General features: G+C 45.3%; 1 protein-coding gene across 1 annotated transcript in view; it reads right to left on the bottom strand.

Moving 5' to 3' along the window:
• The window catches only part of LOC116511220 (store-operated calcium entry regulator STIMATE-like), a 31,969-nt gene extending 25,349 nt beyond the window's left edge, over positions 1–6,620 (bottom strand). Inside the window, exons 1-3 of the mRNA XM_032221089.1 lie at positions 6,473–6,620; positions 2,122–2,170; positions 349–444 (exon numbers count right to left, since the gene is read on the bottom strand). Coding sequence (XP_032076980.1) covers positions 349–444; positions 2,122–2,170; positions 6,473–6,620 — 293 coding nt within the window. The remainder of the gene's footprint in view (positions 1–348; positions 445–2,121; positions 2,171–6,472) is intronic.
• Between the last annotated feature and the right edge of the window lie 17,726 nt (positions 6,621–24,346).

Here is a 24,346-nt window from a genome sequence, read left to right as displayed (position 1 = left end):
CTATCCAACCGGTCAGTCCTAGAGGAGATCAACCCTGACTGCTCTTTAGAAGGCCAGATCCTGAAGAGGAAATTCAAGTAATTTGGCCACCTAATGAGAAGGAAGGACTCCCTGGAGAAGAGCCTCATGCTGGGAAGGATGAAGGGCAAAAGCAGAAGGGGACGGCAGAGAATGAGGAGGCTGGATGGAGTCACCGAAGCAGTCGGCATGAGCTTGAATGGACTCCAGAGGATGGTAGAGGACAGGAAGGCCTGGAGGAACGTTGTCCATGGGATTGTGATGGGTCGGACACGACTTCTCAACTAACAACAAACGGCACAACTCTTTATACCCAAAAGCCAAACTCACAGAGAACATGGATCGTTTTCCGTCAGGTCAGATAAGAAGACGTTGGCAAAGTGGATGAAGACAGCTCCGAGGGCTTGCTTGGAGGTGTCATAAAACCTTGAAAGAATTTGGATTCAAGAGATAAGCGTGCTTTAAAGGCTTGGGAGAGGATTTTAATTAATCAAACAGAACAGGAAAGGAAAAGTACAAGTCGTCCTCCGACCTACCACCACAACTGAGCCCAACATTTCTGTTGCTAAGTGAAACATTTGTTAAGTGAGCTTTGCCCCATTGTACGAGTTTTCTTGCCACCGCCGCTAAGTGAATCGCTGCAGTGGATAAGTTAGTAAACCTGGTTGTTAAGTGAATCCGGCTTCCCCATTGACTTTGCTCGTCAGAAGGTTGCAATAGGGGATCAATATCTATCCATCCATCCATCCATCCATCCATCCATCCATCCATCCATTATCCATCTACCCATCCACTAATCTATTCATCCATCCATCCATCATCTATCCGTCCATCCATCCATCCATCCATTATCCATCTACCCATCTATCCACCTCTCTATCTATCTATCTATCCATCCATCCATCCCTGCATCATCTATCCATCCATCCACCCATCCATTATCCATCTACACATCCACCAATCTATCTATCTATCTATCTATCTATCCATCCATCCATCCATCATCTATCCGTCCATCCATCCATCCATCCATCCATTATCCATTTACCCATCTATCTATCCATCCATCCATCCATCATCTATCTGTCCATCCATCCATCCATTATCCATCTACCCATCCACCAATCTATCTATCCATCCATCCATCCATCCATCCATCCATCCATCCATCCATCCATTGCCGAGCTAGCAATTGAGTTCCCTAGACTAATGGTTCTGGGGGACTTCAATCTGCCTTCGCTCGGTGAACACTCTGACGGAGCGCAGGAGTTCATGGCTTCCATGACAGCCATGGGCCTGACCCAGGTAATTCGAGGCCCTACCCACTCAGCGGGGCACACACTCGACCTCGTATTCCTCTCGGAGCAGTGGAGTTATGATCTTGGTCTGAGGGGAAATGAGATCATTCCCCTGTCGTGGTCAGACCACTACCTACTGAGGCTAGACTTCCGGAGGCCAAACCCCCACTGTGGGGAGGAGGAACCGACCAGGTGGTTCCGCCCCAGGCGACTGATGGACCCTGTTAGGTTCCAGACGGAGCTTGGGGTCATTCCATTCATCCATCATCTATCCGTCCATCCATCTATTATCCATCTACCCATCTACCTACCTACCTACCTACCTACCTACCTACCTACCTACCTATCTATCTATCTATCTATCTATCTATCTATCTATCTATCATCTACCTACCTACCTACCTACCTACCTACCTACCTATCCAGCCATCATCCAGCCAGCCATCCATATCTATCTATCTATCTATCTATCTATCTATCTATCTATCTATCTATCTATCTATCTATCTATCATCTATCTATCTATCTATCTACCTACCTACCTACCTATCATCTATCTGTCTATCTATCTATCCATCCATCCATCCATCCATCCATCCATCCATCCATCCATCCATCCATCCATATCTATCTATCTATCTATCTATCTATCTATCCATCCATCCATCCATCCATCCATCCATCCATCCATCCATCCATTATCCATCTCTCTCTCTCTCTCTCTCTCTCTATCTTTCTTTCTTTCTATCCATCCATATCTATATCTATCTATCCATCCATCCATCCATCAACACATATATCTTACCATATTCTCCAAGATCGCCTCTCTTCTTTGGGCTCCTTAAATCGTTTGACTGTGAAAAGAAAATATTTTTTTAATTTTTTTTTGAAAATATGATAAATGGAAAAATATATTTAAGAAAACCATCTGGCTGGATGAGCCTTAAATATGTTGCATTCAGTCTGTTAAACTTGATGTTCCTTACTTAGATCTTATGACCTTCCCGAGACCCAGGATTCGACATGAATAATCTTCCACTCTCCTGCCCACCTAGCAGTTCAAAAAGCATGCAAATGCAAGTAGATAAATAGGTACCACTTTGGTGGGACTGTAACTGTGTCGTGTGAGTCTGGCCACATGACCACGGAAAATGTCTTGGCTCCCTTGGTCAAGAAACAGATGAATCAGAAATGATTGGACAGGCTACCTTTTTAATCTCCATTCTAAGTTGAGTTACCCAAAGATTGGACCTAATTAAACAATGTTTTTGTAGCGGCGGTTAAGCAAATCAATATATTCCTAACTACATTCTTTTTCTAAGAAACCAGCCGAAAAAGGCGGACATTGGCCCCAAAAAAAGGCATAAATTGCGATCACATGAACCCAGAACACTATAACTATTGGCCAGTGCCGAACCAATTGCATCTGGGTGTGACCCCTAAAACTTACACAGTAAACTTCCAAATAAACAGTCCATTTTTGGCTTCCGGAGAGCCTCCAGGAGACGGGGGATGCCGTTTTTCGCCCTCCTCAGGCTTCAGGAAAACCTCCGAAGCCTGGGGAGGGTGAAAAATGGGCCTACCAAAAGTTCAAAAACGGGCTGTTTCCGGCTTCCGGAGAGCTTTTGCGGGGCTGGGGGAGGCTGGTTTTGCCTTCCCCAGGCTTCTGAAGGGTGAGGGAGGTTGTGCATGCATGCGTGGGGGGGTGCATGGGGGGCTGCATGGGGGGGATTGAGTTATGGGTGTGGGCACGCTCATGCTCACTATTGTGCATGCCTGTGTATTTTTGGCCCCCGAGCCAAAAAAGGTTAGCCATTCCTGCCGATAGCAGTGTCCAGAAGGGAGAAGTGGAAACCGCTCACGTCCAGGACGTTGAGGGGGGGGGAGTGTCTGTGGATATTTTCTGCAGCATATACGGGCCCTCAATGGGAAGGCAGGCTGGTTGCAGTCGGTCCTATTTGGAAGCAGGTTTGAAAATTAAATGTAAAAAAAGAAAAAAAGATTTGCAGCTCTGGTGGGTATTAGAGGTTTCCGCCAGCCACTTTGCTCAAAACGCAGAGAGAAGAATGCTACCCTGTTTTCAACCCCGAAAATAAAGCCTCCCCGGATAATAAGCCCAATCGGGGCTTTCGAGCCCATGCACTAAAATAAGCCCTCCCTCCCACGCTCGCCGCCCCCTGCACCTCAAAAATAAGAAGACCCCCCTGAAAATAAGGCCAAGCGCTTATTTCAGGGGTCAAAAGAGCCGAGGTGGCGCAGTGGTTAGGGTGCAATACTGCAGGCCACTTCAGCTGACTGTTATCTGCAGTTCAGCGGTTCTAATCTCACCGGCTCAAGGTTGACTCAGCCTTCCATCCTTCCGAGGTGGGTGAAATGAGGACCCAGACTGTTGGGGGCAATATGCTGACTCTGTAAACCGCTTAGAGAGGGCTGAAAGCCCTATGAAGCGGTATATAAGTCTAACTGCTATTGCTATTGCTATAATAAGTCCCTGTCTTATTTTCGGGGAAACACGGTAATTCTGGTGTCCAGTTCATAGACTTTCTGGGCCTCTCTGATAAGTCACTGTGTGGGAACAAGATGCTACGCCAGATACATCTTTTGGTGCCCAGCAAGGCTGCTGTTTAGCATCCTCACCACGCCAAAGGGCCCTAAACTTTATTTTGTTGGGAAAAAAAACCCAGGAGAGAGAGGGGCCGCTAAAAAGTTCCAGGCTGCAGGGCTCCTTCAACCCAGCCCCAGGGACCACATTTCCCCCCCCTCCCGTCTCCCACTCCCATTCAGCTCAGCTTCTCCAGATGGCCAAGTGGGTGAAACAATGGCTAGCAGCTGCCCCACAGAAAAGCCGCCAGCCGGCACACAGCCTCACGTTGCCAAAGCCGAGATGCCAAATCTGGCAGGGAGGCCTAGGAAAGGAAGGCCGGGCTGACAGGATGTGGCGGGTGAGGGGGGGAAGAGAAAAAGTTTGTGGCTTTGGAGTTTTCACTACCGATGGCCCAATAAGAGGCAAAGATCCCGGACCGTCTTTGCCACAGAAAAGCCATATTTGGTCTCTTAAAACCTTCCATAAAACAATAAATGGAAGCCCTAAAATTGTAAACTGCCCGGAGTGCCAGAGTGAGGGAGATGAGCAGTTCTTAAGTATGATAAGAGAGAGATTCATGGATGGATGGACGGATGGAGATGTAGATAAATAATTGAAGATAGATTAAAGATAGAACGAGATATGTGACAGATAGATAGAGATAGCAATAGATAGATAGATGGATGGGTAGGTGGATGGATAGATAGAGATAAATAGACAGACAGACAGACAGACAGACAGACAGATGGATATAGATGGATGGATGGATGGATGGATCGATAGATAGAAAGATAGAAAGATAGAGATAGATACATACATAGATACATAGACAGATAGACATAAAGATATGGTGGATGGATGGATGGATGGATGGATGGATGGATGGATGGATGGACGGACGGATAGAGATGTAGATAAATAACTGAAGGTAGATAAAGAGAACTAGATACGTGACAGATAGACCGAGATAGCGATGGATGGATGGATGGATGGATGGATGGATGGATGGATAGATGGATGGGTGGATGGATGGATAGAGATAGATAGACTAGTATATAGACGGATAGAGATAGACAGACAGACCGATACATAGATATGGATAATGGATGGATGGATGGCAAATGGATGGATGGATAGATGGATGGATAGATGGATGGATAGACGGATAGAGATAGTTGGATAGAGACAGACAGACAGATGGATGGATGGAAGGGTGAATGGAGGGAGAGGGAGGGAGGGAGAGAGAGAGAGATAGGTAGATAGAACCAAAAGACAACAATCAAGCTTCTAGATCTCAAGATTATAGAAAGAAGAATAACTCAAATTTCAAAAGTTTCTATTATGCTAGGAGTATTACAGGATTGGGGAGCAGTACTCATTCGAAATCTGAGATTATTTTGATTATTTTTACATTCTTTGCTTTAAAGCGGGAGATTTTTTTTAAAAAAAGAAACTGTTCAAAAATCCCCAATGAAACCAAATGACTCCAAGCCCAAACTGGATTTGATTCGAACCCCATACACAGAATAAGAGTAACCCCAGAATAAGGTCTACGTGCAAATTAGCCATCAATTAATAGGCCCAGGATGAGGTCAACTCTTCCCCGAAGGTTGATTAGCGGCAGACCAAAGCGAGTAGCAGTGAGGATTGGTAAAAGTTTAAAGAAAAAGAAAAGAAAGCATTTTCTCAGATATATCAAAGGAACCAGCACATTTTGCCTACCGAGTTCCACCTAACCCACTGACTGCCCATCATTTCTCTACACAAAGTGGCCTTCTGGTGTCACTCTGTTCAAGTTCTCCATCTCAGAAATTTGGAAAGATCTTTGGTTATCGAAAGCAAGGCAAATACTGTGCCTGGAAGACAAGCGGAGGAGAAGGAAGCAGAGAAAGGAAGGAAGTTGGGAGAGAGAGTGGGAGAGAGAGAGAAGGGGGGAGAGAGAGAAGAGAGAGAGAGAGAAGAGAGGGGGGGAGAGGAAGAGGGAGAGAAGAGAGAGAGAGATGAAAAAAGGAGAAAGGGAAGGAAAGAAGCGAGAAAGACCAGAAAGAAGAAAAGGATAAGGAGCAGAGAAAAAGGGAGAAAAAGAAACAGAAAGGGAAGAGCAGAAGTGAAAAAAACAAAGAGAAAACAGAGGGAGAAAAGAAAGTGAGGAAAGGAAGGGAAGAAGATAGAAAGACAGGAAGGAAGGAAGAAAGGAAGGAAGGAAGGAAGGAAGGAAGGAATCGGGAAATGAGCCAGGAAGGAGAAAGGAAAGGGAAGAAGTGAGAAAGACAGGAGGGGGGAAAAGAGAAAGGAAGGGAAGGAGAAAGGAGCAAAGAAATGGGGGAAAAGAAACAAGAAAGAAACAAGGGAAAGTGGAGAAAAAGGCAGGACAGAGAAAAGAGAAAAAGAAGGAAGAGGAAAGGGGGGGACAGAAAAAGAGAGAAACCAGAAAGAAAAGAGAAAGAAGCGCAAAGTAAAAGGAAAGAAGGAAGGAGAGAGGAGCAGAGAGAAAAACGCCAGAAGAGGCAAGAAAGGGAAAGGGAAGGGAAGAAGGGAAAAGAGAGGGAAAAGAAAAAGCAAAGCCACTCACGCATCAGCGTGCTGAAGGCGACCAAGGCCAGCAGCGCCTGGACAAAGACCCCGAAGCGGTCAAGCAGCGCCCCGGCGCCGCAACCCTGCGGGCGGATCCTGACGCGCGTCAAGTTGGGCGCCGGGAGCTCGTCGGAAAGCAGCGCCATCCCGGAGCGAAGGCGAGCCCGAAGCGGCGCAGCGGCAACAGCGGACGCCGCGATGCTCCCTTCCCGGGAGGCTCAAAGTAGCCAGAGACGCTTCCTCGGGGAGGGGCTAATATCGCTCCCCCGGGGGAGGGCGCGGCTCGGAGGGAGGCCGCCCCGCGCAGCAGGACTTGGGGCTTGGAGGATTGCGGGGGTCCCCCCCCTCCACCATCCATGGCGGGGTGTGGGGGCGCCAAGAGGTCCCAGCTGCTTTCAAGGCAAGCCACGAAAGTTGGCTTGTTCCCCACGACAGAATCAGAATAGAGCCGGAAGGGACCTAGAGGTCCTCTAGTCCAGCCCCCTGATCAAGCAGGAGATTCTATACCATTTCAGGCAAGTGACTGTCCAGTCTCTTCTTAAAAACCTTCAGTGGTGAAGCCCCCACCACATCTGGTGGCAAGTTGTTCCACTGGTTCATTGCCCTCACTCTTAGGAAGTTTCTCCTTAATTCCAGATTGCTTCTCTCCTTGGTTAGCTTCCAAGCGTTGTTTCTTATTTTTTATTAATAAAGTTTTTTATTTTATTTCCATACCTCTCATTGTGTGAATGGTTTGATTCCTGGGTGTCAGTCATACAGTTCAATACCAATAAACATGACAGTATTATTCCTAGTAATTATATTTCATTTTCATGTTTAGTTTTACTAACACGTAATTTCTACTATCATCTTTCAATTCTAAACCTTCTCATAGTTCTACCATACACTGTATCATCTTAACATCTGTTTTTGCCATTTTTTCCTTCTTATTTCTACCTCTATTTTAGCCCTTCCTTTTTCCCCCCTTCCCCTATCATTCTAATATTCAAAGACGTCATCCTTCCTTTTTTTCATTATCCAATATTTCAATAATGCACTTCTAGCATCAATCATGTCACGTGTAACAGCTGCGGCTGGAATTGTATTTGCACAAAATTGGAAAGCTGAAGAAATACCTAAAGATGAAAAGGTGATTAAGAAAATATTAGATTGTGCAGAAAATGAGTAGATTTACACCAGCAATTAAAGGAAAGACGAATCTGATTGTAATATAAAATAACACACACACACACACACACTTCTGCTATTGTATTGTATTATAGCTTACCACCGAATTCTTTATATACATCTATTCTTATTTTAACATTATAACTTAATATATCTTCTGTTATAACATTTCTCTTCCTAAATTAATTTTATATTTTTATCCATATTCATTTTTATCATTGGTTAGAAAATGAATATGGATAAAATTAAATAATTTAGGAAGAGAAATGTTATAGCAGAGATATGTTAAGTTGTAATGTTAAAATAAGAATAGATGTATATAAAGAATTTGGTGGTAAGCTATAATACAATACAATACAATACAATAGCAGATTTGGAAGGGACCTTGGAGGTCTTCTAGTCCAACCCCCTGCCTAGGCAGGAAACCCTATACTCTTCCAGACAAATGGCTATCCAACATCTTCTTAAAGACTTCCAGTGTTGGAGCATCCACAACTAATGGAGGCAAGTCGTTCCACTGATTAATTGTTGGAACTATAACTATTATAGTTCCAACAATTAATCACAAAAAAAATTCTATTCAGACGACACAACTGATTAATGAATTGTTTGAAAGGGGAAAAAAATTTAAAAAAACTTTTACAAAAAAAGGAATATGTTGACCGCCCTCCTCTTTGTGGCAGCTCCTCAAATACTGGTATCATGTCCCGACTAGTCCGTCTTTTCTCTAGACCAGGGTGTCAAACCAAGGGCCAGGTCCGGCGTGCGGGGTGCTTAGATCTGGCCCACAGGGCCACCCCGGAAACAGCGATGGACCAGCCCCCGCGGTGCCTCTGCCAGCAAAAATGGAGCTTGCAAGACCCTTCCGAGCTCCGTTTCCGCTGGCAGAGGGTTTGCAGGAGGCCGTTCCAGGCAAAAACGGAGCGCGGGAGTCTGTTTTCACGGGCAGAGTATTCGGGCCACCACAGGCGCACTCCCAACCCCTGACATGAGTGGTCATGCTGGCCACACCCACCCTAGCCACCAGTGGTGGGTTTCAAAAATTGTTGGAACCTACTCTGTGGGTGTGGCCTCCTTTGTGGGAGTGGCTTGCCACCCATATGACCGGATGGGAGTGGCTTGCTGCCCATGTGACTGGATGGGAGTGGCTTGCCGCCCATGTGACCAGATATGAAATTATGAATTAGTATTTAGTTCGGTCCAAGTAGCTATTCAGAAGTTAGTGGTTAGAAGCAATCTTAAAGCAAGATATGGAATTAAAACCAGAAATATTTTGTTGGCTATTTGAAAGGGAGTATAATATATATTTAATTTTACACATGTTAGCAGCTGCTGGAATTGTGTTTGCACAACAGTGGAAAAACAGAGATATATAAATGAATAAATATTACAATGTGCAGGAATAAATAAATTGACAATTAAAATCAAGAAGGCTTTGAATACTTTTTCACGTGGGATTGGTTTTAGCAATTGCCACCCAACGGAAACAGAAATTAGAAATCCAAAAGTATGAAAGAAAACACCAACTACGTAAGGAAAGGTCCCTAAAATGTATAAGGAAATATTACTAGATCATTATTAATGCGTAGATAACTGCGGGACATTACACACCCACCAGTGGTGGGTTTCAAAAAATTTTGGAACCTCTTCTGTAGGTGTGGCCTGCTTTCCGGCTCCACTGGTGGAACCTCTTCTAACCGGTTCGGTAGATTTGACGAACCGGTTCTACCGAATAGGTGCGAACTGGTAGGAACCCACCTCTGCTAGCCACCCTCCCCAGATCAGATGCGGCCCTCAAGGCAATCGAGTTTAACACCCCTGCTCTAGACTAGGCAAAGCCAAATCCTTCAACCGTTCTTCATGTGTTTTAGCCTCCAGGCCTCTAATCAGTTGCTTTTCTTTATACAGCTTTATACATGATCAAATGGGCCACTGACCGAATCATGGTTTATTAGGGAACTATCTGGGTTGGATTTGCTGCACAGGCTAGTTCGCAATGCACGGGACTGGTTTGGGGAAGGGGGGGGGTTCTGTCCCCCCACCCCCGATTTGGATTTGAATTTGGGGCCCCAGGGCTGCAGAGTCTTGCGTGCTGCAAAATGCAAAGAGAATCAAAAGAGAAATTCAGTCCCCATAGACTGCATAATTGATTGGCGGATCAGTTTCTGATGGCTCAAGAGTTTTTCCAGATGTGCTGGGGAGAAGAAACAGGAGGATGTCCCGGTAAACCACTGATGGATCCTCCATATGGAGAGGAAATATATCACTGGGTCTGAAAAGGAGGATTACGTTATCCCAAGGGAGCAGGGTTTTCCAAAGTTGGCCACTTTTAAGACTTGTGGACTTCAACTCCCAGAATTCCCCAGCCAGGCCCAAGTCAAAAAGTTGGCAAGTTTGGAGACAGCTGTAGTAGGGTTTACTAGCCGTTTGGATAAGGATGGGTCCTTGGCGCTCCCCCAAGCTTAATTGTCTTCTTGGAGACATTTCATAACCCAACTAGCTAACACCATCAGTGCTACAAAGGAATGGGTTTTACTCTGCTTTTATATTCTTAGTGGTTTGCCCTGTCAGGATTGGTAGAAGTGGTCTTGGGGATTGTTTGGTGGGAGGGGTCTTGGGGGTTGTTTAATGGGAGCAGTCTTGGGGGTTGTTTGTGTTCTCAAAGGCTGTATATGAAAAACTGTGGGTTTTTCATCAGCCTTCTGGGTGTTGCTGAACTACAATTCCCACAATCCCTTGAGCATTCCATATATTGCTGGGATGTGTGAGAACGGATCCCAAGGCCTCATCTGTCTGATAAAGTTTCTTCCTTGTTGCATTGGAGAAAAGTATGGCAGGCAAAACTTAAGATCAGAAAAGGAGATTGGGAAAGTTTGCAAGATGTGGTCAAAAAAAAGAGAAGATGGTGTCTATGGTTCATTAAAGTCCATTAAAAGTGGGTGGAGCTTCAATCACACAGTCATGGCCACCATCTTGGCTGTTTTGCTCGTGCTCTGCAGACACCCCAGAGTCAATTCTTCATTTTGCAGCACTTTCTATGCTCCCACAACATGCTACTCCATGCTTAAGTGAATCAGGGTTTATTGAATTAACCAAACAGCCTCAGTTGGCCCGGCCCTTGAACTAACGTCACTCTCCAAGGCACCTGAGGGTAGAACAAGAAGCAATGGGTGGAAACTAATCCAGGAGAGAAGCAACTTAGAACTGAGGAGGAATTTCCTGACAGTGAGAACAGTTAATCAGTGAAGCAACTTGCCTCCAGAAGTTGTGAAAGCCCCAACACTGGAAGTCTTTAAGAAGAAGTTGGATAGCCATTTGTCTGGAACAGTATAGGGTTTCCTGCCCAGGCAGGGGGTTGGACTAGAAGACCTCCAAGGTCCCTTCCAACTCTGCTATTGTATTGTATTAAATGCTTCTAAAAGTCACTTTCTTCACTCAGCTGTTTCCAGATGGTTTGGAATGATGGGAATTGGAATCCAAAACATCTGGAGGGACCCAGAGAGAGGGGGGGAGGGAGGGAGGGAGGGAGGGAGAGGGAAAGGGAGAGGGAGGGAGGGAGGGAGGGAGGGGGAGGGAGGGAGGGAGGGAGGGGGAGGGAGGGAGGGAGGGAGGGAGGGAGGGAGGGAGGGAGGGAGGGAGAGAGAGAGAGAGAGAGAGAGAGAGAGAGAGAGAGAGAGAGAGAGAGAGAGAGAGAGAGAGAGAGAGAGAGAGAGAGAGAGAAGCCTGCAGTAAAACAATAGTGGTTTGGCTGGTGGCCTGGAAACCTGCAGACTGTGAGTTCTAGTCCTGCCTTAGGCCCAAAGCCAGCGGGTCTTCCAAACTCATTCTCTTTCAGCCCTGGGAATAAGACAACGGCAAGGGCAAACCGTTTCTGAAATCCTGATCATTGATGAAGATGTTGAAGAGTACTGGGCCCAAAACAGAGCCTTAGGGTACTCCACTGCATACCTCCCTCCATGAAGATCCAGTTCCATTGAGGACTACATGCTGAGTGCGTTTGGTCAGCCAGTTTCAATTCCAACTGGTGGTGATGCTGTCCAACCCACATTCTTCTACTTTATCTAGTAGTAGGTTATGGTCTACCTTATCAAATGCCTTAGTGAAATCCAAGTAAACTATATCAACGGGATTCCTCTGGTCCACTAATTTTGTCACTTTGTCAAAGAATGCAATAAGATTTGTGTGGCATGGTCTGTTTTTGACAAACCCATGTTGGCTTTTGGCTATTACTTTGTTTGCTTCTAGGTGTTCGCTAATTCGTTGCTTGATTATCTTTTCCAGAATCTTTCCTGGTATTGAGGTCAGGCTGATAGGTCTGTAGTTTCCTGGATCTGTTTTTTCCCCTTTTTTGAAGATGGGAACTACGTCAGATCTTTTCCAGTCTTCTAGTTCCCCAGTGCTCCGTACATACATACAGAGAAACATTTTGATGAAAGCATCAGATCTTGAGTAGTGTGGTGGCCTAGAGGTGGTGCTCTCGCCTCACAATCAGGAGAATGTGAGTTCGATCCTAGGTAGAGGCAGGTATTTTGATCTCTGGGCACGTTGAGAATATATCCACTGAATATAACTCCGCATTGGTGACAGGAAGGGCATCCGGCCACTAAACACTCAGCTTCAGTCAGTTGTCCAGACTCCACCCCACAAGGGGATTATGCAGTCATTAAAAGGAGATGATGATGATGATCAGATCCTATGGAAACTTCTAAAGCACAGCCCAATGCTGGAACAGGATCAGCTACAAGTGAGCAGAGATAAAACTGAGACTTCCAGGCAATATTGAGCACCCTAAAACTTAAACAAGGAAAGGCTATTCTTGTTTATCTAGGCCAGTGTTTTTCAAACTTGGCCACTTTAAGATGTGTAGACTTCAAGTCCCAGAATTCTGTAGCCAGCATGTTTAAAGGAATTCTGGAATCATGCCAGCTGAGGTATTCTGGGAGTTGAAGTCCAAATGTCTTAAAGCAGTGTTTTTCAACCTTTTTTGTGCAAAGGCACACTTTTTTCATGAAAAAAATCACGAGGCACACCACCATTAGAAAATGTTAAAAATTTTTAACTCTGTGCCTATATTGACTATATATAAAGTGTTTTTCCCACGGCACACCTTACACTATGTCACGGCACACTAGTGTGCCGCGGCACAGTGGTTGAAAAACACTGTCTTAAAGCATGCTGGCTGAGGTATTCTGGGAGTTGAAGTCCACATGGCTTAAAGCATGGTGGCTGAGGTATTCTGGGAGTTGAAATCCCACACATTTTAAAGCATGTTAACTGGGGAATTCTGGGAGTTGAAGTTCACACATCTTAAAGGGGTTATTTGAAAAACACCCATCTAGGCACTCAGGAATTATCAACTGCACCCTTTAAATTGCCCCCTGTAGCCATTTTCAGCACATCTCTCTGTTCTATCTTTCACCTTGGTGGTTTTTTTAGTTCTTATAGTGGAATGATATAGCCTGTTTTATGACTTATTTGTCTTTTGACTGCATCTCCATACTTTCTATCTATCTAGCAAAGCACTTAAGGAAAATTATAATTTGTAATAAGGATCTGCAATATAAACAACGTGAATCAAAGGACTGTGAATAGGAAGAGAAGGGCTAAATTATGCGCAAACATGCTTCCAATGCAGAAATGTTAAAACAGCACATTATCCTAACTTCACATTCCGAGGGATGGATGCCTAGCTGAAAAACTAGATTTATGCTTTAGCATGGTGCATGGAATTCTATATTAACAAAATGTCATTAAAAAGACAACATAGCTTAGTATCATCATCATCATCATCATCATCATCATCTTTTAATGATCTCATAATCTGTTGTGGGGTGGAGTCTGGGCAACTGAATGGAGCTAAATGTTTACTGGCCAGATGCCTTTCCTGTTGCCAATGTGGAGTTTTGTTCAGCAGATATATTCTCATTGTGCCCGGAGAAAAATATCCATCTCTACCTAGGATTGAACTCAGAGACTCCTGATTGTGAGGCAAGAGCTCCACCTCTAAGCCACCACACCACTCACTACCTAACTTAATAGGATGTGGTGATATTGAAGCATAGTTGGTTGAAACACTATTGATGTCAAAATTCTTTATCTTCTGAACAACTATTCTTTTACTTATTTGTGTGAAATAACTGGGGAATTTGTGGCCGAACCAGACCGTACTGGTAGGAACCCACCTGCGGTTCATACTACAGGCAGTCCTTGACTTACAACGATTTCTTTAGTGACTGTTCAAAATTACGACGGCACTGGAAAAAAGTGACTTATGATCACTTATGATCACCTCATGCAGAATCTCTGTGGTCATGTGATCAGGATTCGGATGCTTGACAACTGCTTCATATTTATGACGGCTGCAATGTCCACGGTCCTGTGATCCCCTTTTGCGACCAGCTGACAAACAAAGTCAAGGGGGAAGCCGGATTCATTTAACAACCGTGTTACTAATTGAACAACGGCAGTGATTCATTTAGCGACTGTGGGAAGAAAAGGTCTTAAAATGGGGCAAAACTCACTTAATGATTGTCCTGCTTAGCAAGAGAAATGCTGGTCAACAGTTATGGTCATAAGTTGAGAACTACCCATACTGGCTTCCTACAACATATCAGCTAGCTTTCTACTCTGGATCTCGCATGAATCCCAGGCAGTTGGTGTTATTCGGTAAACTATGGCTTGGTTTAACCGTGGTTCAGAGTTGGATAAATCTGGCTGGGGAGTTTAGCGCATCATCCAACTCACCCCCTGGGTTTTATTTCCCAATCAACACACCAGAGCCAAGTTTTAAATGGATGGCACTTAACCTTTTGTTGGTGATATTACATGTGCGAAGAATCATTTCCATATAAAAATGAACCAGACTGCAGCATCCAAGAATTGTTCTGATTTCCATGGCATTTATACTGTGTGCCAATGATGGGAAATGTAGTCCAGCTCATCCAGATCCAGAGGGAGAAAGTCGGAAAAGGACCTTAAGCCTGAAGGAGTTCCTATCATTAGAATAGAATGGAATGGAACAGAATAGAATAAGAAATAGAATAAGAAAGAATAGAATATAAAATAAAATGAAATAGAATAGAAAATGTAGAATGGAATGGAATGAAATAGAATAGAATGGAACAGAACGGATTGGAATAGAATAGAATAAGAAATAGAAGAAAGAATAGAATAAAATATAGAATAAAATGAAATAGAAATAGAATAGAATAGAGAATGTAAAATAGAATGGAATAGAATGAAATAGAATAGAATAAGAAATAGAATAAGATAGAATAGAATATAAAATAGAATGAAATAGAATAGAAATTAGAATGAAATAGAATAGAAGAGAATGTAAAATAGAATGAAATAGAATGAAATAGAATAGAATAGAATAAGAAATAGAATAAGATAGAATAGTATAGAATATAAAATAGAATGAAATAGAATAGAAATTAGAATGAAATAGAATAGAATAGAATAGAGAATGTAAAATAGAATGGAATAGAATGAAATAGAATAGAATAGAATAAGAAATAGAATAAGATAGAATAGAATAGAATATAAAATAGAATGAAATAGAATAGAAATTAGAATGAAATAGAATAGAAATTAGAATGAAATAGAATAGAGAATGTAGAACAGAGTGGAGTGGAGTGAATGGAATAGAATAGAATAGAATAGAATAACAGAGTTGGAGTGGTCCTTGGAGGTCTTCTAGTTTATACCATTTCAGACAAGCAAGGAGGATGCCCGAACCCGCTTAGAACCAGACTTCTTCGCCTCCTCCGAGGTTTGCCCGCCGCACCTTTTCACACGTGCGCGACCGCCGTCAATTGAAAGCCCCGCGCTTTGCCCGTTCAGGCGCGCCCACGCGTGCACCGCGGAATCCTCGCACCGGGGTGGGCAGATCCCAGCGGGGAGAGAGCGTGGGGTGTGGGGAGGTGTCACTTCTTTTTTTTTTTTTTTTTTTGCGCAAAGCAAATGTTGGCCAAGGGCTGCCAAAGGAGGCACGCGCTCCGCGCTCCCATTCACTCTCTCTCTCTCTCTCTTTCACACACACACAGACACAGACACAGACACGCAAGCGGGGAGTCCAGCAGCCCCCCGAGCCGAGGCAGGCACACACATGCGCAGTGCGCGGATGCCATATTGGAACCAGGGTGTCGAAGTGGAAGAGGAGGGGAGTGGAAGCGAGTGCGCGCAGGGGGGGGGGGCCTCCGCCGGTTTTTTTTGTTTGTTCCCCCCGCCGGAGGGCAAGAAAGCTAGGATCGCAAACTTCCCGCAGGTAAGGTAAAGGCTGCCCCTCCGCTGGCCCCGAAAGGGAAGGGGATGCCACGCAGGACGCGAGATCTCGGGTGGGTGGGTGGGTGGGTGGCTGGGGGAGAACGATGCCTGGGTGGCGCGGCTGGGTTTTTTCTCTCTCCCTCCGCCCCCTTTTTTTTCCACGATCCCCTTTTTGGCACAGGTTTATTAACAGGCGAGTTGCGGGCAGGGAAAGGGAGATCCGGCGCGCCTCTCCCGGCTTGGCCGTCTCGAATTCGGACCGGGGTGGGTGGGTTGGGGACTCCGGGGTCCGCCTGCCTTTTCGGGTGGAGGTTTCCCCTCCGTGGGGCTCGGGGTTCCTCCAGGATCTGCCTGGCCGGACGCGCAAGCAGCCAGCCCCGGTTTGCGCAGGAGAAGCGCGGGCGCCCCTGGGCTCCTCCGCAGGGCTCTCTGCTCCCGGGTGGCCGCCCCGACTCTCCTTAGATCCGCAGCCTCCCTTTTAAGAGACGAGTGGGCAGCCCTGGGGGGGTTAGACCCGATCCAGAGATGTTGCGCCCAAATCCACGCCTTAAGGACTCTGAAGACTGCGGGGACATTGCGCGGATTTTGGTTCCCGGGAAGGAGAGGGGGGTGGGGGAGGGACTCTGCAGCCCCTCCCTAACGGGAGACCGTATTGGATCGCTTCTGGCGTGCCGCGCATCTCTGAGGTTTGGATGACCTTCTTTTTTTTCCGATTGGGTATGTTTGAAGATGCGCTTTGGTTGGTGTCTTCCGAGTTGACAGGTGTGTGTGGGGGGGGGGGATTCCTTACCCAGACCCGCCTTCTTTCCAGGCGCGTTGGATTACAGTCCCCATCATCCTTGGCTCTCGGGGATGGTGTCAGGAACGCAGCAACAGCAAAGGTTGGCTGCTTTTGGTTGCTTGGGGGAAAAGTCAATGTAGGAGGACGATGTGGCTTGTGAAACGGAGGGATGGTGGCTAGAATGACTCGTCCCCACGACGCTCTTAACCCAGGAAAATGAAAGACACCAGACTCCGTTCGCCCAACGCGCTAATCTTAACTAGTTCTTAACTCTGTTTAACGTTTGGGGCGGGAGAGAGACTTAAGTTCGCACTCACCCCTGCTGGTTTGGTGAGATCGAGTGTCTGCGAACCCAGAAAACGGTCAGTTCTGTAAGCAGGAGAAATGTGTTGTGGGAATGCGGCACATACACGTGCACAAACGTACAGAAATAACTCCAAGAGACTCATCCACGGTTTTCATAAATTCTATGCCCTGCATGGAAATAAGGCATGTTATTTCAACATGGCGGGCTCAGAAAACGGAAAATAATCACGTTATTAAACGGAGAAGATGGGGAGAGAGCAGGAACTCCCCCCCCTTCCAGGTCTACTGAATCCACAAGAGCGGGGATCGGGACCGTGTGGTGGGAAGTCGCAGGGTGCGATCCTAAAGCACTTGAAGCTCCGCCACGCATTTCTTCAGGGGTGGATCCGGCTAATTTCCATCCTGGGACTCGTTCACACGTTCTGGGGCCGGAGGGGGGGGGCAATGGGGTAACCGCGGTTCGGCGAAAAAGGCAAGTTACTCGGCCGTAACCTATTCTCCCCCAACCCTCGTTGTTAAGCGAGTGCCGTTGGTTTCAGTAGAAGCAGCGGGGGGAAAGGGGAGGGGAGGAGTTCACACGACCGACTAGGCTGACTCGGAGCGAGTTGGGAGAGAAGTCAGTCTTTGGATTCGCGTGCGGTGTCCATAAAGCCAATTTATCAAGGCGTTTCATAGGAGCGCAGGAATGTGTCTTTTGGTTTAAAGGCGGGTTTAGACGTCTCGTGTGAACAAGCAATCGGGACAGGATTGAAGCCTTAAATTGGGAGCCTGCCGGCTCATGATCTCTAGCAGACTTCCAAGATCAGTGAGGCACAGTCAGAGCCTCTTCCTATAGAATAGAATAGCAGAGGAGAGGAGAATAGGAGAGGAGAATAGAATAGGAGAATAGAGTAGAATAGAATAGGAGAGGAGAGGAAAATAGGAGAGGAGAGGAAAGGAGAGAATAGAATAGAATAGAATAGGAGAGAATAGGAGAAGAGAGTAGAATAGGGGAGAATAGAATAGAATAGAATAGAAAAATAGAAGAGGAGAGGAGGAGAGGAGGAGAGGAAAGTAGAGGAGAATAGGATAGGGGAGAATAGGAGAGTAGAGTAGAATAGGGGAGGAGAATAGAATAGAATAGAATAGGAGAATAGAAGAGGAGAGGAGAATAGAATAGAAGAATAGAATAGGAGAGGAGAGGAAAGGAGAATAGAATAGGGGAGAATAGGAGAGGAGAGTAGAATAGGGGAGGAGAATAGAGTAGAATAGAATAGGAGAATAGAATAGGAGAGGAGAGGAAAGGAGATAATAGAATAGAATAGGAGAGAATAGGATAGGAGAGTAGAATAGAATAGGGGAGAATAGAACAGAATAGAATAGAATAGGAGAAGAGGAGGAGAGGAAAGTAGAAGAGAATAGGATAGGAAAGAATAGGAGAGGAGAGTAGAATAGGAGAATAGAATAGGAGAATAGAATAGAATAGGAGAGGAAAGGAAAGGAAAGGAGAATAGAATAGGGGAGAATAGAATAGGGGAGAATAGGAGAGGAGAGTAGAATAGGGGAGGAGAATAGAGGAGAATAGGAGAGGAGAATAGGAGAGGAGAGGAAAAGAGAGAATAGAATAGGAGAGAATAGGAGAGGAGAGTAGAATAGGGGAGGAGAATAGAGTAGAATAGAATAGGAGAATAGAATAGGAGAGGAGAGGAAAGGAGATAATAGAATAGAATAGGAGAGAATAGGATAGGAGAGTAGAATAGAATAGGGGAGAATAGAACAGAATAGAATAGAATAGGAGAAGAGGAGAAGAGGAGAGGAAAGTAGAAGAGAATAGGATAGGAAAGAATAGGAGAGGAGAGTAGAATAGGGGAGGAGAATAGAATAGAATAGGAGAATAGAATAGAATAGGAGAGGAAAGGAAAGGAAAGGAGAATAGAATAGGGGAGAATAGAATAGGGGAGAATAGGAGAGGAGAGTAGAATAGGGTAGGAGAATAGAGGAGAATAGGAGAGGAGAATAGGAGAGGAGAGGAAAGGAGAGAATAGAATAGGAGAGAATAGGAGAGGAGAGTAGAATAGGGGAGGAGAATAGAGTAGAATAGAATAGGAGAATAGAATAGGAGAGGAGAGGAAAGGAGATAATAGAATAGGAGAGAATAGGATAGGAGAGTAGAATAGAATAGGGGAGAATAGAACAGAATAGAATAGAATAGGAGAAGAGGAGAGGAAAGTAGAAGAGAATAGGATAGGAAAGAATAGGAGAGGAGAGTATAATAGGGGAGGAGAATAGAATAGAATAGAATAGGAGAATAGAATAGGAGAATAGAATAGGAGAATAGAATAGAATAGGAGAGGAAAGGAAAGGAGAATAGAATAGGGGAGAATAGAATAGGGGAGAATAGGAGAGGAGAGTAGAATAGGGTAGGAGAATAGAGGAGAATAGGAGAGGAGAATAGGAGAGGAGAGGAAAGGAGAGAATAGAATAGGAGAGAATAGGAGAGGAGAGTAGAATAGAATAGGGGAGAATAGAATAGAATAGGAGAAGAGGAGAGGAGAAGAGAAGAGTAGAGTAGAGGAGAATAGGATAGGAGAGAATAGGAGAGTAGAGTAGAATAGGGGAGGAGAATAGAATAGAATAGAATAGGAGAATAGAATAGGTGAGGAGAGGAGGAGAATAGAATAGAATAGAATTCTTTATTGGCCAAGTGTGATTGGACACAGAAGGAATTTGTCTTTGGTGCAGATGCTCTCAGTGGACATAAAAAGACAAGATACATTCGTCAAGAATCATCAGGTACAACACTTCATGATAGTCATAGGGTACAAATAAGCAATCAGGAAACCATCAATCTCAATATAAATCGTAAAGATACAAGCAACAAAGTTACAGCCCTGCAGTCATAAGTGGGAGGAGATGGGCGATAGGTTTAACGTCCCAGATATTCTGAAGACTCGAAATGCGTCATGCCAGTGCTGTGACTCTGGACCGTATCCACACGACTTCTGCTAAAGGCTTGGGTTAATGAACGCTGGGGTTTGGCAGCGTATCCCAAACCAAGGAACTGGGGCTTCATTCAGAGGCTCAGAGGCTCTTGTGAATCCAGGCGAGGTCTCGTTGCATTCACGGGATTTGGGTGGGTTTATAAAAAAAATTAAATGGACCAATTCTGGGCCCCTTGAGCTGGGATTAAGCACCTTTTCGATTGGAGCTTTACTTTCAAGTAAATCCAGATTGTAGGAAGTCCAGCGCTGACACCCAATAACTTTGAAGGCAAAGAAGGGTCTGATGCAACTACAGTGGGAGGGGTGACCACGTAGAAATCCCGAAGCTGCAGACAGAACTAAGAGGTAAAACACCAAGGAAAAACCCAAAGGTGCTTTTTTTTTAAGGAAGCAACTGGACTGTCTTGTTTTTTCTTTTGAAGACATTTCGCTTCTCATCCAAGAAGTTTCTTCAGCTCCGGACCGAATGGTGGGGAATGGAAGGATTGATACCTTGATACCTTGCAGACAGCGGGTCATTTGCATCCTTTTAGAGGGTCGTGGGAAGCCCTTGGAGGTTTACCTGTGTCCTCAGGGTCACCTGAGTAGTGGCAAATGGTTCCTGCAGTCTGCAATGTTTTCCGTGGCGTTTATACTGTGTGCAAATGATGGGAAATGTAGTCCAGATCATCCAGATCCAGAGGGAGAAAGTTGGAAAATGACCTTAAGCCTGCAGGAGTTCCTGTCATTAGAATAGAATGGAATAGAATAGAATGGAACAGAATAGAATAGAAAAGAATAAGAAATAGAATAAGAAAGAATAGAATAGAACATAGAATAGAATGAAATAGAAATAGAATAGAATAGAAAATGCAGAATGGAATGGAATGGAATGAAATAGAATGGAATGAAACGGAACGGTTTGGAATAGAATAGAATGGAATAAGAATAGAATAGAATGTAGAATAGAATGAAATAGAAATAGAATAGAATAGAGAATGTAGAATTATAAATAGACCCTTTTCGAGGGTCCTTGAAGCACTTGGAGGTTTATCTCTGTCCTCAGGGTCACCTGATTAGTGCAAATGGTTCCTGCAGTCTGCAATGTTTTCCGTGGCGTTTATACTGTGTGCAAATGATGGGAAATGTAGTCCAGATCATCCAGATCCAGAGGGAGAAAGTTGGAAAACGATCTTGAGCCTCAGGAGTTCCTGTCATTAGAATAGAATAGAATGGAATAGAATGGAACAGAATAGAATAAGAAATAGAATAAGAAAGAATAGAATAGAACATAGAATAGAATGAAATAGAATAGAATAGAAAATGCAGAATGGAATGGAATGGAATAGAATGGAATGAAATGGAACGGTTTGGAATAGAATAGAATGGAATAAGAATAGAATGTAGAATAGAATGAAATAGAAATAGAATAGAATAGAGAATGTAGAATGGAATGGAATGAAATAGAATGGAATGAAATGGAACGGTTTGGAATAGAATAGAATAGAATGAAATAGAATAGAATAGAGAATGTAGAATTATAAATAGACCCTTTTCGAGGGTCCTTGAAGCACTTGGAGGTTTATCTCTGTCCTCAGGGTCACCTGATTAGTGCAAATGGTTCCTGCAGCCTGCAATGTTTTCCTCTAGCAATCCATTCCTACACCCACAATTTGGGGTGTTCATCCCAAATTGTATAGCTAAAAGTGTGTAGGGATTCTCAGCCATCCAAGTCGTGGTTGCCCCAAAGGTGCTTTTTTTCAGGAGGCAACTGGATTTTCTTGTTTTTTTTCTTTTGAAGACGTTTTGCTTCTCATCCAAGAAGCTTCTTCAGCTCTGACTGGATGGTGGGAAATGGAAGGATTTATATTCCTTGCAGACAGCTGGTCATTTGCATCCTTTTACGGGATCCTTGAAGCACTTGGAGGTTTATCTCTGTCCTCAGGGTCACCTGAGTAGGGCTGAGGATGATGGTTCCATCCAGGTCACGGTGGTCCCAAAGAGGTACAGACTCTACAGACCCCCGGGGGAAAAACCCATTCGAGAAGAAGGATTTAAAGTTGGCTTGGATACCTGCCAACGCTAGAATTGCAATTCGGACCGATCCCGACGGTCACTTGTTACGGGGCCTCTTTTCTTTCCATTTCTGGAAAGCGTGTTTGAGAGGGAGGAGTGGGAGGTCCGGGCCTCCTGCGCGCATCCATAAAAATTGCGACCAAACGCGGAGATCGCGTTGAGCCAAGAGGTCGCTGCCTCCCGACAGAATGCCGGGATGGGTAGGTCGGTGGGAGTGGGGCGTCTGACTAGCTGCGTTCACACAACCCGCATAACCCGCAAGTTCAACGCATTTCCTCTGAGTCTGCACGACAAAAACCCGCACTGAGCAGGCTTGGCATGCAGGCTGGGGACCCCCCCCCCCATCCGCAGAATAAAGCAAGCCAGTCAATTAACTCAGGCGAATGAAGGCTTGGCAAGCAAGGATTGGTGGTTTGTAAAAAAACCGGGGCGGTTTATTCCAGGCGCGCGCGCGCGGGTGGGCGCGGCGTGGATTCCGCGCCTGCATTCGGGAAGGCCACGTTGGTCTCCGGTTCCCGCGCACGTGTGGATGCAGGATTCGACCGGGGTGGAGCGAGACGAGCTTCCCGGGGACCGGGGAAAAAAGGGGCCCGGAGAAGGCAGCGGAGGTTTGAAGTGCGCGCGCCCCCGCCAGCGCCTCGTGCAAAGGGAGGATCCTCCCTTTTTTTTCTGTTTCTTTTTGCAAAAGAAGGGCGGGAAGGGGAGGGAGAAGTGGGGAGCGGGGCGTGTGGTTGGAAAATCTGGAGGGTTTGTGGTGTGTGTGAGAGGGAGTGTGTGTGTGAGAGACTGTGTATATGAGAGAGAGACTGAGTGTGAGAGAGACTGTGTATATGAGAGAGAGAGACTGTGTGTGAGAGACTGTGTGAGAGACTGTGAGAGACTGAGAGACTGTGTGTGAGAGAGAGACTCAGAGAGAGACAGAGAGAGAGAGTCTGTGTGAGAGAGACTGTGTGTGAGAGAGAAACTGAGAGAGAGACTGTGTGAGAGAGAGACACTGTGAGAGAGAGACTGTGTGAGAGAAAGAGACTGTGTGAGAGAGAGACTGAGAGAGAGTGTGTGTGAGAGAGAGACTGTGTGAGAGAGACTGTGAGAGAGAGACTGTGTGTGAGAGAGACTGTGAGAGAGACTGTGTGTGAGAGAAACTGAGAGACTGTGTGAGAGAGACTGTGAGAGAGAGACTGTGTGTGAGAGAGACTGAGAGAAACTGAGAGACTGTGTGTGAGAGAGACACTATGTGTGAGAGAGACAGAGTGTGAGAAAGAGACTGTGTGTGAGAGAGACTGAGAGAGACTGTGTGTGAGAGAAACTGAGAGACTGTGTGTGAGAGAGACACTATGTGTGAGAGAGAGACTGTTAGAGAGACTGTGAGAGAGAGACTGTGTGTGAGAGAGAAAGAGACTGAGAGAGAGAGACTGTGTGTGAGAGAGACTGTGAGAGAGAGAGAGAGAGACTGTGTCTGTGTGTGTGTGAGAGAGAGAGAGACTGAGAGAAAGAGGGAGACTCTGTGTCTGTGTGTTTTCTCCTTTGGCAAGCAAATGTGGAGTGGGAATCTTTCTCAGATTACAGATAGCTTACAGAGAAATTAGCCGGAAAGCATTGGAGACATGTATTAGATGTCTGTGTGTGTGTGTGTGTGTGTGAGAGAGAGAGAGAGAGAAAGAGGGAGAGAGAGAAGAAAAGAGAGAAGGAGAAGGAGAGAGAGAGAGAGACAGATAGACTGATTGGGAATTCACAAAGTGCCAATCCAGGCTAAAATAGCACTTGCACTTAGATTTATATACCACTTCATAGTACATTTTCAGCACATTGCCCCCAACAATCCTTGAATGGATGGATCCGGTTGGCTTTCACTCCTACCAACAGCACTTAGATTTATATACCGCTTCACAGTGATTTGCAGCCCTCTCTAAGCAGTTTACAGAGTCAGCCTATTGCTCCCAACAATCTGGGTCCTCATTTTACCGACCCTGGGAGGATGGAAGGCTGAGTCAACCTAGATGGATGGGTGAATGGATGGTTCCAGCTGGCTTTCACTCCTATCAATAGCACTTGACTTATATACCACTTCACAGTGCTTTTCTCTCTCTCTCTCTCTCTCTCTCTCCCTCCCTCCCTCCCTCCCTCCCTCTCTCTCTCTCTCTCTCTCTCTCCCCTCCCTCCCTCCCTCTCACTCACACACACACACACACACACACACACACACTTGCATATTACAGCTATGTGCACGCTTTGAAAATGATTCCAAAGAACCAATGCCAGCACAGCACTTTAAAATTGGCTGGTTTCCTTCCAAACCTCTTTTAGAGAATCTACT

The sequence above is a fragment of the Thamnophis elegans genome, chromosome 7 (assembly GCF_009769535.1).
Source record: "Thamnophis elegans isolate rThaEle1 chromosome 7, rThaEle1.pri, whole genome shotgun sequence".
Lineage (NCBI taxonomy): Eukaryota > Metazoa > Chordata > Lepidosauria > Squamata > Colubridae > Thamnophis > Thamnophis elegans.
This window is presented reverse-complemented; position numbering and strand designations above follow the sequence as displayed.